This window comes from Aulonocara stuartgranti, assembly GCF_965226115.1.
Source record: "Aulonocara stuartgranti genome assembly, chromosome: 7".
In the NCBI taxonomy this organism is placed as follows: domain Eukaryota; kingdom Metazoa; phylum Chordata; class Actinopteri; order Cichliformes; family Cichlidae; genus Aulonocara; species Aulonocara stuartgranti.
The window spans coordinates 20,943,215-20,961,564 of record NC_138945.1 but is presented as its reverse complement, the minus strand read 5'-3'; the positions used below and the strand labels follow the sequence as shown (position 1 = coordinate 20,961,564).

Below are 18,350 nucleotides of genomic sequence, written 5' to 3'. Positions count from 1 at the left end.
TACAGCATCGACCAAAGACTGCACAGCACTCTGCCTCATGCACCTTTTTTTAAAATCCTGTCCTGTCTGGTAGCTTTTGCAATCAGAATTATGATCTGAATGCACTGTTGTGCCAAACGAGCCAGGTTCAGCTCTATAAATTCTGATTAGGCTCCTCTTGTTCAGGGTTTATCTGACTATTTCTTCATTTCTGGTCATTGTATTTAAAGTTATTATATTATATGTGGTATACATTATGTCAATGTCTAAGGCAGGACAGGATAGAGTACAAATAGAAATACACAACGTGTCGCCAACTGCTGCACCTGTAAGGAAAAAAAACATACAACACCTGGGACACAGAAATTCGAAAGTGTGTGTGTGTGTGTGTGTGTGTGTGTGTGTGTGTGTGTGTGTGTCACACAATGTACTTGAAAATGAGGGTGGGAGACCTGAAACCAGGAGTACCAAGCCTCCTGCACTCACTCTTATTGCACACTGCATGTGCTAGTCCTGCCTGTAACCATGGTAACAGCGCATAATGATGATGTTTGACTGACAGGGCTGATGTTTAATGGATGGCAGACAGTCTTATGTCCTTTTCACAAGAAGTGAACTGTGTAAGTAAGACATCCAACACAGTGTGCATTGGAAATATCCATGTTAGAACTAACTGTAAAAACATACTCATGTTTCTTATTTGTTTGATTATACTTTGTCGCTTCCAATGCAGGGCACCTTGTGCTATTTATTAAAACCCTGGGAAGTGTTAAGTCTTGATTTAAACTAAAGAACATTAATAACTGTTCCTCGTCCCTCAATGAATTATTGTTTGTTTTCATATCTCTGCTGTTTTCACCTGCACAAAAGTGAGGATGTCCTGCTTTCCTCTTTCCTATCACATTTTAAACAGAACATATTTGAGTTCAGTTATTGGTACAATAAAAAAAGAGGCTTATAATAGCTTTTGTCTCTCTCTTATCCATTTTTATGCAGTTTTAGACACTTGGCTTCTTTTTAATACATTTGTATGATGATTGCTGGTGCTCAACTTCTAATGATTCCAGAGTGCATAACACACACACACACACACACACACACACACACACACACACACACACACACACACACACACACACACACACACACACACAATGTACTGGTCATTATTGAGTAAATTACTGAGTGTGTCTGTTTGCAGTGAATGACATGAGGCAGTGGATTTTCGCCATAGCCATCCTATTACTGTACAGTTTGTCAAAGTCATGCCTGCGAAAAACTAATCGCAATCAATAACTCTCACTCAGCTATTACTGTGGTAATAGTTCAGTCATCCTTTGGAAATGAAAAGGATGTTTGAAATCCTTGTTTGAAGCAGCCGATCAAAGAGATCTTCAAGGACAATTCTACATACTATAGGTGGATCAAACAGTTCCAGGAACTCCCTGAGGATCACTGCCCAGCAGGGAGCTCCGAAGAGAGATGGCTTATGCCTTAAAGGGATTTTTTTTTTCTGTTTTTATTTGCATGGCCAATGAGAACTCTACAGTGATGCAACAGCTATTCAGTTCAGTTTTAGGTTACTCATATAGCACCAAATTATAACAACGGTCTCATCAGGACTCTTTGCATTATAAGGTAAAGACCATACAGCACTAGAGAGAAAACCTCAACAATCAGACCTCCTCTAATGAGCAAGCACCAGTGGCGACAGTGGGAAGGAAAAAACCCATTTTAACAGGAAGAAATCGTCAACAGAACCAGGCTCGGGGAAGGGCAGTAATACACCACAGCCGGTTGGGGCGAGCTGGTGGTTGGCAAAGGAACAACAGCAGCAATGACAGGATAGAAGATATCGCCAATAGAGTGTGTATGTTATATACTCTTAATGTCCAACAGGATATTAGGATATTTTTTCTTTTTATTCTTCTTCTTGGGGCAGCACAGTTGTACAGTGATAAGCATTGTGGCCTCACAGTAAGTGGGTTTGAATCAAATGGTGGACTGGTGCCTTTCTGAGTGCAGTTTGCATGTTCTCCCTGTGCCTGTGTGGGTTCTCTCAGTGTATTTCAGCTTCCTCCCACAGTCCAAAAACATGCAAACAAGGTTAACTGGTGATTGGCTGTAGGTGTAAATGTGAGCGTGAATGGTTGTCTGTGTTAGCCATCTGTGACAAGATCGATGGATGTTCTCCTATTTGTAACACCTAAATAGAAAAGCTTTTAACAGAAAAATATTTATGCCAAAATGTGACACTTCATTTGAAATGTAGCATATTCTAGTTTCTAAAATAGTCCCTATTTAGCATGTGGCTAAAACAAAACCCAACCCTAAATTTAGATTGGCTGCTGATGAACCAACAGATGCTAAGAGGCCTTTAAGTCCCATGGCTATGGCCCTTCCAAGGGTAAGAGAGCTGCCATTTTACAGTGCGGAGCTGCCTACCTGAAATGCTTTTTGTGGCACAGACTCACAGCCTAGCTTTTCACACACAGCATGAGTGTGGTCTTTTTCTTTCTTCTAATCCTGTTTCTTTATTTTCTTCCTACATCACCATCTCTGTGAATACTTCAAGTATCAGGCTGAGAGAAAATTGCGAGCTTCATTTCATGAATGAAATTTTCAGTGTATTTCCTCCAGCACATATAGGCTCCACTCCCGGTCCATTTCCCCCCAATTTTGTTCAATTTTAAAACCAGAAGTTGTTTGCACAGCTGATGCGGTACTGAGATTTTTAAAAATGGGCGCTGGTCTTGTGAAAAAAATATGCTTGTGTCTTATCATGTGCTAGTGAGTATGTACCTTGAAGGACAGTTTGAAAAAGATCCTGAAAACAGGTTTCTATGAACTTCGATACTTCCTCATTTCAGAAGTATCACAAGCACAAACGTGGGGGGGGGACTTCCTCCATGACTTACAAGTACTGTGGAAAAAGTTCCAGCAGTCACACAAGCCTGAATAAAAATTGTTGGTCAACTATTACTGTGAGAATTCTTGTAGCAGTACTTTAGTCATCCTGTGGAAAGGAACAAGATGTTCAACACTCTTCACTCTCTTAAAATCAAAATCATCATCAAGGACAGTTCTAACTGTAGCTGTAGACATTTGTGCACATACTAGCAACTCAAGTGTGTTTTAATGGATTATTGTTGAAGTCATGTGTATATTCTTTATGCTAGTTTTGAAAGCAGCGATGCTTACTCTTACTCTGTGATTTGTCTTGTTACAGGTCTTCCCACCCCTTCCTAACGAGGCTGAGATTGCACACACCAAAAAGCTCTTCCGACGCAGGAGGAACGACCGACGGTAAGCCTACACACACACACACACCTACCTCAGTAAGAGGAAACATTTTTCTGTGTTGGTGTCAGTGCAGTCAGGCCCATAGCCCTGACATCTCTCCCCATCCAAAGAAAAGTTGAGACAGTAATGCAGGTTCCGCACTCCACTGCAGATGGGGAATAAAGAAAATGCACGGAGGAGACAAGTTTCTCCTCCATTTTCAAGTTGATTAGGTCTCTATAATAAAAAAGTGCCAGCTTTTTAGTCACTCGTTTTTGTGCCTACAATGTTCAAGTAATCTCAAGTCCAAACTAGGTTTCACACTGGCACATCTACTTTAATTGTATACAATGAAATCCAATTTCACCCAAGTCTGACTTCATTGAAACCAGGTCCTTAAAAGAAGAAAAGAAAAAAAAAATCGCTCTCTCTCTCACTCTCTGCCCTGATGTCACTGGAAAACTGTTCTTCAGTTGCTAAGCGACCAGCGAAGAGAAAATATTGTGATTGTATTTGTGGTTTAAAAAGAGGAAATTGTCTCTAATTCAAATGGAAAAAAAGCACTTTTATCCTTGTTTTTAAGCTCAGAGGATAATTACTTTTGTCCAGAGCTTTTGTATTTATGTTTGATGGCCGCAGCAGCGAAGGCTTGGCAGAAAGAAAAGAACAAAAATATGGACCAACATCAGTTTGCTTGGGTTTTGGTCTATTTGTTTTTAAATGGGAAATATTAACACAAGACCATCCTGTTTTCTCGTGCACTCTGCTCCCAGGCAGTCTTACAGCTTACATGTTAGGGGAAGTTTTACATAGAGAAACTGCTGGCCTGTGTCTGGTTTATGCACAATTGTCAGGAATTTACACAACTCTCGTCTCATAAATTTGAATCTGCCGCCAACATTTGCATTCAGCCATCTGCGCCTGAATCCAACTGAAAAGGAATAACATTAAACGCGAAGAGGGATCTTGACAAGAAAACCTTGTCACAACCTTCTGTTAAATTTACATTCATTTACATTTAACCACAATGAATTACTTGGCAAACAGGTTTCTGCTGAATGACTTGTTGATGGTGGACTCTGGAAGTGTATTCACATTTTCAAACCATAAATTTCTTTCAGTGATGAGTGCATGCTGTCAAAGGTGCCACCAGGCTACCACTAGTGCTGTGCAATCAAATTTTGGTATTGATCCAATACCATTATCAATACATGGCCAGTATTACCAATACTGATATTTTTAACCTGCAAAGGCAGCTTGTGTAAGGGAGACCAGGGTATCATACTGTATGAGATGAATTACCTTCAATTCTGAACACATTTTTGTGACCACTAAACCACTGTGATTTTCACTTTCCATACAAAGTATCGATCCTATCATGCTACTATGGGTCTGATGCCAGTGATGCTAGCTACCACCCTAAGGCATCACAGTCACACAGGCCTAGAGGCAGCCCTCTGGAAACATCTAGTTGATAGGGAAAGAAGTACACTCCCCTTTTCACAGTTTCCCCACCACTAGCTGAGTAAGTGGGGGGCGTTTGCAGACAAGTCAACATCTTCCATGCAGATTACAGGTGATTACGGGAATCTGCTAATAACCAAAGCAATCACAAAGAGCTTTTGAGGGCAGCACTTATGCCTCTTTGCTATCAATTTTACCTAGTGACAGCTGGCAACCTCTGCATACTACTCACCAACCAGACACATTTTTCCCTAACGACCTATCGTTGTCAGGGGTCTTTCCCCTAGTGACCGAGGGTTGCTGACCCGGTTGTGTTACTGGGAACTAAACTGTCTGTAAATCTTTTTTGGCCTGACCTTCTTCGGAAGTTGATTAAAAATGAATGATAAACTATGGTTTCTTTCGCCCCTCATAAATCATCTTAATTCACTGTAGTTTAACTCCATATTTTCCCCCTGGTCCTCAGTAAACAACTGCTTTACACTAAAAAGAAGCATCACACAGAAAGCAAAATGAAGCTAAGGATGAAACATGTCAAATGAGGGATGAGGCAGAGGATAAAAAGCTGGGCGGACATGAAATGGGGATCAGTAGATCTGGAAAAGCAGGGAGCAAAAAGGAAAAAGCCGTGATTGTTCTCACAAGCCAAACATGAAAGCAAATTATTATTTTTTTTAAACAATACAATTATTAATGAAAAAGAAAAGCTGGGAGTTGAGAGAAGAAGAGTGTGGAGTAGAGTTAAAGTGGAATGGCTAAAAGTAGGTGCAGATTTTATATGTAGAGGGTCAGGAGAATGAAAAAAAAAGTGATATGATTGGGTCATGCCAACAGAGCTACCTATTACAAAGCTAAAAGCCTTTCTACCGACATGTGGTTAGTAAGCAAAGCCAGTTAACAAAGTGAAAGGTCTTTATAAAGCTTAACATGTCTGCTCATCAAATGCATTTACCACATTTGTTTCTTTGTAAAACATGCTAATCTTTTCCTGTAATTGTGCAACTAAACACCAGCAGTCACTGTAAATGCAAACGTTGTATTTAGTGATTTATTTTGTCTAATGTCTCAACACAGCTGAGGTAGGAGAAGGAGAAAAAAAACATGAGCAAACGTGCTAAAAGCAGAAGATGTTGAAATATGGAAATAACTATTGATCATTTGACTATTTGTCCGAGGCATGCAGGCTGCGCTGAACAAAGCTCAAGAAAGAGAAACAGAGTGGGACTGAGAGATTGAGTAAAGGAAAAGTGTAGGCTGGCTGTGGCAGGAAGGAAAAGAAAGGGGAGGTAGTGCATGTGTTTCTACTTTAGTAGGCACGTCAAGCAGGGCTGAAATTAGTTGTGATTTACTGGAATGTGCTGCTTACCGCTTTCTGCTTCAAAACAGAAAAAGGGGGCAAAGAAAGAGCATAGCAGATCCTTTCTTCATCATACCTTAAAGTCTTTCTTTAAAAAAAACCCCATTCTATTAATTAACAAGAAGCTTTTTACACATATTGACTTAATTTTGTCTTTGTTGGAAGAAGTGCACTTTCTCCACAGCATCACTTTAACTGTACTCATGACTAAACAAACAACAAACACTAATCGAGGATGATAAACATCCCATTTACAACACATCATAGCTGAAACCTGTTAAGTGTCATTGGAGCTGTTGAACTGAGAGTTGAAACGATTTAAAAACAGTTTGTGTGGGACTAAATGTCACCGCAATGACTAACAGTTCCGCTATCTTTATGATTTTTATGCTCTCAAATATGAGTAAACATCTGGGGCCAGAGGCATGAAATTGTGCACCAACAAAAAAATACAAAAAGAGAAAACCAGAAATGCACACTTTCTGTTAGATTTATGAAGATGAAAGTAGGCCTGGTTCCGTTTTTATACATCTCCGTTCTAGTACGAGCCTTATGTGCCCTGCTGAACTCACGATTTCATATCAGGGCTTATCCCCGCTCAGTGACTCATTAAGCCTGTGAAGTAAATGCATTGTGTGGCACTTGGCGATGTCTTTGAAGAGCTGTCATTACAAAACGACTGCGATTATTTATAGCACCTGTTTTATCGCGTGTATGCACACACTCACCGGCCACACGCTCGACGCAAATATCTAATCAGCCAATCACATGAAATCATCTCAAACTGGTTTCCTGAAAATGACAATGAGTTCACTGCACTCAGATGGCATGCACAGACTCCAGCAACTGTGTGATGCCGTCATGCCAATATGAGCCAAAGTCTCTGAGGAATGTTTCCAGCAACTTATTGAATCTGTGTCATAAAGAATTAAGGGAAAATGCAAAAGGGGTTACACCCAATACTAGCAAGTTTTAAATAATAAAGTGACCTGTGAGTGTATATGACATGTCATTTTAAGCCAACATCAGGTAAATGAGCCATACTGAATAATTGATAACCCTCCTATTAACCATAGCCAATATTTTGAGGGTTTTCCTTTTGTTTTGTTAACTAAATAGTCAAAATTATTTAATGTGAGTGATTCTCAAATTTAGAGTGATGGAAACTGCAAAATTATTTTTTAAAAAAAATCATCAACATAGAATGCATTATACAGAAAATGGTGTGTGACAGACATCTGAAAGAGGTCTGCTGCTTCTTCTGCACCCACCATGAAACGCCTGCTTTACTGAGTGTAATCAATAAAAGCTCTGCATGCATGTATGCACACACGCTCAATATGCTTTGGACTTTTAAATCTCAAGACTTAGCAATGCAAATATTCAGTCAAGCAGTCGAAACCCATCTCCCCACAGTCCATTAGGCCAGCGTGTTGTGTTCTTTATGAAGCTTTGGCCCCGTTATTGACTCGTCTGGCCTCCGGGCGTCTTTCCCCTGGGCCGATCAATTGTCCAGTCTGGGTCAGCCGGTGGTTCCATGAATTCTCCATCCACATAACCGTGCACGGCAACAGTCGTGATTGATCATCAGCATCCTGCCTCCTCCAATGATCATGTCTGGCCATTAATTTCACCTTTTTAGTTACCTTAGCATTCTTTCTGTAGTTTTGTGCCTGTTGATTTTATGACCATTATCAACCTGTAGTTTTTGTTTGTTTCCCTCTTTGCCGCTTTGCTTTTCCTTCTCTTAAAACCTTCCGTTTCCTCCTTTTACGCTCTCCATTAAATCCCCCCTGCTGTTTTCTACAAACTGCTGCCACTGTACTCAACTCTTCATCCATCCTTCCAATCACCTGCACTGTGGCATCCCCATCTCTCTTGTCTGTAGAACATTTGATCAGTTCACCCGAGACCAGTTAACCGTACTTCTGCCTACTGGCCCAGGGGGAAAGCGTCAAGTCTGCGCCAGGTTAGTGACAACATAAGAAAGATGCTCAGAACAAGACCTGAGTACAAAACGGTGGAAAGTGCATTTGATTGATTCTACTCAAGACACCCAGAGGTCAGATAATGGTGTGGTACTCACCCCCCCCCCCCCTTCAATCAAACACACAAATGGCTCCATATAATGAGGAGGTGGAGCCCGCCAGGCAACATCAAACACTAATTTAAACCGGTTAATACCTTCATATTACCAAACTCATCATCCTCAGACAAAAAAAAGAAGTAATTTCTCATTTCATTAGAAGCTCGGTCACGCCAGAGTCAGGTCTGTTTCCAAGTAACAAGACAGTGCGAGATGAAATTTCATCAGTGGCCCCATCCCTAATGCAAACATCTCTTTGGCATTAATATGACTGATGGGCGGTCAATCTGAGCAACGCTCTCTCTACCGCAGAGCTCACAGTCATTAAATATGATTTACATTTTATTTCATTCTCACTTTCACCCCTCATCACCAACACCAGTAGATCAGAATGGATTAGTGTTGAGCCTGAACTAACAGCTACTGTAAATATCTAATGAATCAAATCAGAGTATGTGTGTGTGTGTGTGTGTGTGTGTGTGTGTGTGTGTGTGTGTGTGTGTGTGTGTGTGTGTGTGTGTCAAAGACAGACGTGTCATATTCCTCAGCTCTCTTGTCTTGCAGTGAGCAGCTTAGCAAATTAAACATCATCATTAGCACTGAAGTCCTAATCCGTAAGGCATCTGATTCTTTAGTCTTAAACCTACAGTAAATACCCCTCAGGTGTAAACTCTCTCAAAAATAGAACTGCAGGACCATCTGTTTACAGCTCAGCCTAATCAAAAATGTAAAAAATAACTTGGACACCAAAGCGGGGACTGTTAAATTGGTCGCTCACAATGACCATAAGCCAGATAATTTAGTGATTAAAATAAAGCACTGGTTAAAAAAATAAATATATTTTTTTTAAATACAGGAAAAGTTACAGGGTAATTTTTTGATGCAAAAGAAAATCATTCCTGTGAAAGAGGCGCTGTCGTTCTTTACAGAGGGAACCGCTTCAATTAGCAGTGCGATTACAAACACATCAGGCCAACGCAGATCAGGCTGAGACGGAATATTTATGAAGTGATGAAGGTAGGCTCTTTGGCAGAGGTGACTCACAAGATGAACTGTCTTCCAACCTCCCAGAGAGTGGAGGAGGGAGGCCGGGCGAGACATAAACCACATGAACACACGCACAAAAACGATAAATACGTTCACACAAACACTCCTTTACCGAGAGAGCTGCCAGACAGGAAAAAAAGCTAATTGTTTTTTTTATTACTGATGGAATCAATTATTTGTAGAAAAAAATTCCTTAAATATCATGCGCAAAACTCTCGCCCCAAACCATGAATATTTCAGTTTACATTGCTTTAAAACAGAGAAAGCCGATCCTCACAGGACAACCTTGATCCAGCAAATGTTGGACAACTAAGCCTTAAATCCAACATAAAGTCTGTTGTGCTTTGTAATTTATTTAGTAACTTAACAGGCTATGCCTATCAGCGTGCCACTACCAGTTAATTGAACCATTTAAGTCAGGGGTGTCAAACACGGCCCGGGGGCCAGAATTGGCCCAACAGAGACTCCAATCTGGCCCACTGGATGGTTCTGAAAAATTAGAAGGACGGTGTCAATTTTAGACATTTAACTTCGTAGGTTTTACAGAGTTTGCTGCTGACAGACCTCCTCCACAGCCATTTATACGACTTAAGTATTTAAGTAATAGATTAAAAAAAATTCAGTGAGAGAAATATTTCTGGGGTTTATTGCTTTTTTTTAAAAAAAACAATGGTTTCAAAGTTAAAAAAGGACATTTTCTGTGAATTAACAAAAACTTTCTGTTCTGTAACTTTGCACATTTATTAACTACATTTTAAGCCCAAAGAGTCACGCTGATAGATTTCTTTCAACTACAGAAGTGTAGAAAAACTAAATATAAATAAATAATATCATGAAATATCTGAGCAATTCAATGTGTAGTTAATCGTCTATACATGGACAGACAGGTGAGTGGTGTGACCCACCATGTACGCAAAATGAGTTTGACGTTCCAGATTTAAGCTATTATTTAAATTGTCCTTATGCAGCACTTTTATACTGTAACTGAACACTCTTAGTGCTTTATACAACTTGCCTCATTCACACGAGCATAATTTTTATCCTTTTTTTGTTTTGTTTTTTTAAACGCTAGTGCTTTCTATCTAACATTCATACTCCAAAGGATACATCTGAGTGCAGCTTGGTTTTAGTCTGTTGCCAAAGGATATTTGACGTGCAGACGGGAGCAGCCAGGGATCAAACCACCGACTTTCTGATTAGTAGATGACCCGCTGTACCTCCTGAGCTACAGCCGCCCCACCCCTCCACCATGACGTTTCATTGTATACGTTTTACTGGGTTCATGTACAATAGTTAAACAACCGTATAGATGCTAATTTATAATATTTGGCAACTAGCTACTGTTCATTTGCAAGTAAAGTTTGTAACCACCTACACCAATATGCTAAACATACTGATTTCATTTCCTTCATTTACAGATCACATCAGTCAAAAATTAACATTAAATTGCCTACATGGATACAGTTAGGTATATCTAAACAAATGCTTGCTAGCTGCTGCTACCCTTTGAGCTAGTTCACTGGCTGAGGCAAATAATAGGTTGCCTTCTCAGTGCCAGGGTGACTACCGGTAATCCCTTGGACCATATGTCAGCGGCTTGTCAAGCCCAGAGCCAGTGCAGCAAAAGGACACAGCAATGCAGGACAGGAAAACACAGACACACTGTGCGTCCACATGTAAGCAGGCACTGGGCTTTTGATTTTCTAGATGTAGTTCAGTAGTGGTGGGTTAGTGCTTTTGTGTAGAGGTTCTCACAAGAATAATGTTTGATCTTTGTGAGAAGGTGCGTCACAGTGTCACAGAGCCGTTTAAGATATAAGGCGGCTGCCATTTCATTACACTGCACCTAAAACTTGCCCTCATTTCAGGAAACAGCAGCGGCCTCACGGCGGCGGAGGTGGCGGAGGAGGGAAGAACCAGCCTCAGTCACCGCAGCAGCAGAGGGATCAAAACCAGCAGCAGTCCCCAAACCAGCAACAGCAGAGTTCAGCAGAACAGGGAGATAACAGAAACACTTGTGCCGGTCGACCCCCACGCCAATATCAAGGAGGACATGGGCAGCGCCAAGGAGGGCCCTTACATCACGGATACAGCCAGAACCGGCGTTGGCACAACAATCAGAAAGGTCAGGGGCATGGACAGACAAACACTACCGGTGATAAAGGAGTACCCCCAAGAACAACCAAAGACAAAGAGACTGAGAATGTAAAACTGGGTGACGAGCACATGAGACCTCTTCTAGACTGCAGCAGCAAGAGTCTCAGTGAGTCACCCAAATCTGACTCGACGGCAAACACGACCGCTTTCGCCGATCTGACGGCTTACAAGGAATTTCCCAACACACCGCAAAGTGGAAAGGCAAGCGAGGGCCAGTCGGAGCAGCCCAAAATCTGCCTTCTGCAGTCGTCAAAGGAGAGGCTGAGGAGGAGACTAAAGGACAAGGTACTGAAAAGCTGCTTAGTGACTGTCAGTCAGTATTAAAGCAACAAGAACCGATGTGTATATACACACACAAACACAGTCACACGACACCATTTGCTCTCATGATTACCTTAATTAAGTTCAAAAACATGGGTGCACTGTCATTATGTACACACATGGAGAAACACTTTCCTCCCTGCCTTGCTTGTCTGTTCATTTTTACAGCATTCAGGTTGAAACACACACCCAGACTGGCAGGGAGGGGAGCACATGTTCTCACTAAGGAGGTGAAGGAACTAAACCAGCATTAGCTTAACAGTTTTTGATGTTTTCCACTGTGCCCCAAACTGAGGAGTTGGCCAACTGTAGCTGCCCCCCTACCCCCCCTTTTTTTTCTCCTTACAGCTAATTCATTACCACCAGGAGACCATTGATTTGACAACACGGGACTTCCCAAGATGCAGCAAGGCAGGAATTAGTAAATATACCCTCTGTGATGCCAGTGAATCAGTGAAACCAGTCTAGAAGGGAACTTTTGGTTGATGGGATGCACCGAGAAATACATCTAATGTTTGCATCATCGTTGTTTGCAATAACGTTTTTTCCTAACTGGTGACAAAACCTGGTGTATTCGCAACATTTTGCAAAACCTTGACTGGGTTACAAGTCACACGCTTTCAGCAGGGCTACACAATCTGTTGCTTGGCAGTAGTCTGATTGCAGACGATTTTAAATCACATATATTTTGCTACAACTCTGCGTGCACACGGCGAGATGAGCAGGGAACAGGTGGAAGGTGAATTTATTCATCTAATACGAGCAGCAGCAGGGCCTCCCGCTAGATCAGACTCAATTTTTTACTTTTTTTTTTCCCCAATACTCGAGCCACCTGAAATCGAGTGAAATGAAACGGCCACCTTGCTGCTCATGCTGGCCTCCTCGCATCAGTTTCTGCCAGGATTCCTCTGTGGCGAGAGGGATGGGGCAGGTGGGCCCGTCCTATTTCTGGTCACCAGTTTAGGAGGTGCATCTCTGCAACCCTTTCCCTGCTTTGTTAGAATGGTAGCTGAGCAAGGGAAACACATTATAATTGTGCCATGAGTCACCACCTTTTAAATGATAACGAACCCACTGCCTGCTTTGTTCTTTTCCCTCCTTTCACTCATACTCCTACACTTTTTTTCCCAGTGGCATTGACAGTTAACAATGGAAAACAATGTGTAACAATACAGTTAATGATACAGTTAATAGGTACAAAGGCTCAATGTAAGAAAAATGGATATACCTGTGATTTATCTCTATTTTTCTAATCAGCTTAATTATAAACATAGTTATAAACTTGCCTTTGAACCAGAACGTTATTGGAAAAGGATATAGGAAAACTGGAAATACAGTATCAGTCATACCTGCCTTGGCTCACTCTATGTCTACTGAGCCAACATAGCAATAATCGGAGCCAGGGTGGCTATCCACTTAAAATGACACCCCAGATAGTGCTCTATGTGAAAAATCTTGAGTGGTTATGAATGTAAATTAGAGTTTCTGTGACAATTTCTGTGGGAGTGTCAAGGACATTGCATGATAGAAGAGGAATGTTTCAGCAAAAAAAAAAAAAAAAAAATCATCATATGACAGCTTATAAAGAAGAAAATGTTGAAAGCTGTGGCCCGTGTACGTCACTGAACTTAACTGCTGACCCTTTTTCCACTGACCAAGTCAGTCAACCCAGTACAAGAAGTGTCTGTACCCAAACATGGAACTGTCAGAGGTTATTGGGATGTGTTTCAACAAGAAATGTAACAATGACTGGCACTGAAGCCAGGACTTTTTCTCCGCTGTGAGAGAACTTAGTAAAACAGAAAAAACCCAAAACAGAAAAGTTCAATGGTGTTTAATTTCACATGAGAGATCATTACTAGTCAGAGTAATGCATCACTGTGAAACTGTACCATTTTTGAAGCATTTGCTATTTAAGCTACAAATGAGCTTTAATATGTCTGTCCACATATTCAGGACTTTAACTAGAGCAACTGTTCCCTAAGGAAAGAAACATGACGTATAAACTTCCTAAACATTCTCATTAACTCAACTTGCTTTTTCATTCATCGCAACTCATGTGTCAGATTAGCTGACATTTATTTCTCTGTAGGAACATCTGATTTGTGTTGAAATCTACTGTGCTCTGAATCTAATATCATTATCCTCACCAACCACTTACATGCATTATCCCGTCTTTCCCCTCAGGAGGAAGCATGCGTGCAGCAGTCGGGCCCCGGATCACGGAATATGGACCGACTAGTGGCGCTTCTCAACAGCATGAGGAGCAACAGCAGTGGAGTAGAGCAACAGCTGGCGTCCTTCATGGAGGAGGCGCAGTCCTCAGCCCGTTCGGAGGAAACCCTCGCTCAGGTGGTCGGAGCGATCTACTCCAAGGCCGTGTCGGACAGGAGCTTCGCGGCAACAGCTGCGAGGCTCTGCGACAAGATGGCGCTGTTCATGGTGGAGGGGACCAAGTTTAGATCGCTGCTGCTCAACATGCTGCAGGTGAGATGGCGGCAACAACGGCGTCCAAAGCTTATCCTGGCTCCTTAATGTTTTCTCTAAATACTGAAGCAGGTGTAATTTATTTATTTTTTTTTTTTTTTGGGGGGGGGGATTTTTTTAAATAGTAACTTTTACTGAAAAAACGTTGTGTGCTAAACTGTTCTTAAAAAAACAACAGTGTTTGCAGCCATGTGCAATGAACTTGAGAGCCTGTTGCCTTTTGAAATAGCTGCTTTGAAGATGGGGATGAGGTCTGTGACCACTTGCAGTTAGTTAGTGTTTTTAAAACAACGTTGTTGCATCAAAAAAGGCAGATGGAGTCAGTCAGTAAGTCTGCAAGTGAATGGGGTGGCATTGGCAATTGTATCCAATCTGTTTGTGAGAACATGAGTAACTATGATAAACTGGTCAAAATGATAAATCTGGTAAATCTGAATTTAGATATTTTAAATCCATGTCACACTGTTGAGCTTCCAGCTAAACCATTTTTGCAGTTAATCATTAAAAATTAAGCAGAAAACAGTTTCATATTTAATTGTTTGTAGAGCAACAAAACCTCTAGTCTGAATCATTTTTTATATATTTTGGGAATAGACTAAACACTTTTAATTGATTAACCAAAACAGCATTTTCAGATGAAGCAATAATGACCCAGAAAATCTTTTGTCCAGTCTATTGCTTTAATGTTTGAATCCCCCTGACTGTACCTGCCATTTTATGCCTTGAAATGCATGAGTTATTGTAAACAAGAAGTTTAAATGAGCATTAAACATCATATTTTATACTCTATGTTTTAACACAGAGGTAGGCAACTCCAGGCCTCGAGTGTCGGTGTCCTGCAGGTTTTAGATCGCACCCTGGGTTAACACACCTGAATCAAATGATTAGTTCATTACCAGGCCTCTGGAGAACTTCAAGAAATGCTGAGGAGTCGTTTAGCCCTTTAAATCAGCTGTGATGGATCATGGACACATCTAAAACCTCCAGGACACCGGCACTCGAGGCCTGGAGTTGCCTACCCCTGTTTTAACATAATAATCTGTCATTTCAGCAGCTACTTTCAAGCTTTGCTTTTTTGAGAACGTTCAGGTGGAAGCCCACTGTGTGTGTTTGTGTGTGAGACGCCGTAAATGTCAGTGGGCACAGCAGCTAATCTAAACACCCAGGGGGGAAGAAAGAAACCCGTTCCCCCTTTTTCCTCTCCGTGTCTTCACTTAACTGCACCGTTCCAGTCTCGCACCCTCCGTGAAAACATCCCCTTCGCCGTTGCATACTTCACTCCCCCTTCCTCCTCATCCCTCATGAGCTCTGTATTCCAGAGCTGCCCCATCTTATCACCCTCCCCTCACCTAGAATGACACAGGCCACTGCCTCACTACTTCATCCTGCATAGTTCCCAAGTGCATCTCTCACCCGCCAAACTTTTCCTTTCGCCCTTCGCAAACTCCTGAGAGCAGCAGACAAACTAGAAGTAGACATACAACACATCCTTGATGCCGGCAAGGACTAAATGTTAACCCATCCGCTTCTATGCCCCCCCCCCTGTACTCCTACGCTCTTCTTTTTCCTCCTCCCTTGAGCTTTAGTGTTTTTCCACCTCTTCCTTTAGATGCTAACTTGTTTTTATCCCAAATCCAGCAGCAGTGAATCTTGCCTTGATCCTTTTACACCCCCCCCCCCCCTTTTTTTTTTATTCACCCCCTCTTCATCTCAGCTGTCAGGTCCCTTCTTTTCTTTTATTCCTCACTTTAAAATCCACTTCCTAGCTAGCCAGCCAGCATGCCCCCCCTTCCCCCTTGTCTTTGACATTTTGACTTTTTTTTTTTTTTGCTTTAAAACATTTTAAATGTCATAAGTGGGCTCATGAAAGCTTTAATTAATGATGCTGCTTTCAGGCCCCTGGATCTCAGTATGGGGTGGAATTACTGTGCGTCTGCTGTGGCTTTGCTTGAACATAGTCAGACTTTCTCATAATGAAATATTTAACACAGCTCAGAAGTCCCAGGGGCCCCTTTTTGTCTATTACTGTTGACACCTTTTGATATTATAATATGATATGATAATTTGCTGAATCATTTTAGTTTAATTTTGAGCGCGTGTTGCGCTTGTTTTTAAATGGGCGGAGCTTCCTGCCAAACCTCTTTACGTCTCCGTTGTTTGTGCACAGGCAGACTTTTAGTGTAGCCGTTCAGCAGCCCAACAGGCAGCAGAGCGAGCGGCTCTGATTGTTGATAAAGTTTCACTTTAATCTGCTGAATAACATCTTTACAAGTGCACATTAAGCATTAACACATATTAACCCCGGCACTTTAACAGCACCACACAGTTCACCACACTTCACTTTCAAACTAAATTAACACACTCGCATCCACTTCTGGCAGTTAAAAGAAATTTGGGAATTTTTTTAATGCATTTTCAAGCTGCTTTTTGGCTTCAAGTACGTTGAGGAACAAGGTTAATATATGTGCCACCTACCAAAAAATCCCATTAGAGAGATGGAAAAGTTGTTAATAATGATTAATGGTTCTGCCAGGAAGATGGTTAACCATCTTCACTTATGAATTTAACACCTACCTACCCACTGCCTACTTGTACTACACAGCTACTGAAGCTGGATAACCGGGAATGTTTCAGTGTGTTTTCTAAACTAACCAAGCATCCTTTTTCCACTCAGAGGGATTTTTCCTGTCGCGAGGAGCTCCAGCAGTCAGATGTGGAGCGGTGGTTGGGTTTCATCACCTTCTTGTGCGAAGTGTTTGGTACCATGAGGAGCTCCGGCGAGCCGTTCAGGGTGCTGGTGTGTCCCATCTACACTTGTCTACGAGAGGTTTGTATCTGTTTTCTTTTAGGTCACTAGCCAAAATTATCAACCCCTTTCACGCTTTTCGAATAAAAGAAAGTGCCCGGCTGCGTCTCTGTATCGTGCTTGCTCAGTTCAATACATGCACTGAATCAGAGTTTCCTGTTTTTGGCCAGACTCAGTCTAGACTCTTGAAACCACAGCTCTGTTTGGTTAGTGGTGCAAAAACAGCCAGGACACCATCAGTTCCAGTAAAATTTTGTGACCCCAGGTTCACTTCTCATCAGCTGGTCTTGCTCACTTAGACACGCTCTCTCGGTCTCCATGGAAACCATTAAGGGAAGCCGCAGCAGACGCACGGCGATACAGAAGTGGTTAATGACAAATGAAATACTGAAAGGGGAAGCAAGCGAGGTGAGGGAGGTGAGGGGAAGTGGGGGAGACTGTGGCTCAGGTTGACTGTCAACTCATGGCACAACAGGTAAAAAAGAAACCAGCAGAGAGGAAGCTTGGTTTTAATACAGGGTCTGAACGAGAGAGGAAAAACAAGGTCAGGTGTAGGAACTAGTCTGAACACTGTCCAAAAATACACATCCACAAAATAGCATCACTGCTTGGTTAGGTACACCTGTTCAACTGCTCCTTAACGCAAGTATTTAAATCAACGAATCACATGGCAACACTAAGTCAAATAACTGAATAAGGCTGTGAGGGTTAGTGTGCATTCCCTTCAATGATCGCAGTAGGCATTAACTCACAGAGGCAGACTCCACTTCTTTTGCTAGCGGCAATTTTTCTAATTCTTCATCCCACATTTAGCGGTGAGTTGAACAAACGTCCACCGCAGACACGCATTTCGGACCACATAGAATAACATGGCATTCACAGAGGGATGATGAACATGAGAATCAAAACAATTGGGATTTATAAGAAATCCATTTTAAAAAGACGGAGAATTAAAAATTGCTGTATGTGTGACAAAGTTTCATTCAGATAGGCCCACCCAATAAGGAGGAGATGGGGCAGAGACAGTCATACGTACACTACAGTCGTTATAGTAAGATTCTTTATGATATTTCCTTTGTTGTTTGTATCTTCTTAATGTGATTTTACATTAACAAATTCTATCATCTGCTGCACCACATGCAGCTGTGAGATGAAGTTCTATTTGTTGTCAGATCAGCAGAAGGAGAGTGAGGTTTGGTTGCATGAGTGAGAGGAGATAGAAGTGAACTCTATACGGAACAAAAGGATTCGTGTAATGACACTTCAAACCTCCCCGCATCTGATTTGAGAACATATCGTCCAGCCCTCAGGGAGACAAGTAATTTTTTGGCATCACTGGAGAACATTTCCTCATATTGAAATTC

At 41.6% G+C, this 18,350-nt stretch overlaps 1 protein-coding gene across 3 annotated transcripts in view; it reads left to right on the top strand.

Moving 5' to 3' along the window:
* The window catches only part of ctif (CBP80/20-dependent translation initiation factor), a 62,236-nt gene that overhangs the window by 34,021 nt on the left and 9,865 nt on the right, over positions 1-18,350 (top strand). For 2 of the 3 annotated variants that reach the window (XM_082541197.1, XM_082541196.1), the window contains exons 8-12: positions 3,209-3,285; positions 7,971-8,051; positions 11,084-11,657; positions 13,881-14,180; positions 16,855-17,007. In XM_082541197.1, the coding sequence (XP_082397323.1) occupies positions 3,209-3,285; positions 7,971-8,051; positions 11,084-11,657; positions 13,881-14,180; positions 16,855-17,007 (1,185 nt within the window). The remainder of the gene's footprint in view (positions 1-3,208; positions 3,286-7,970; positions 8,052-11,083; positions 11,658-13,880; positions 14,181-16,854; positions 17,008-18,350) is intronic. The other variant, XM_082541198.1, reaches the window with a different exon arrangement.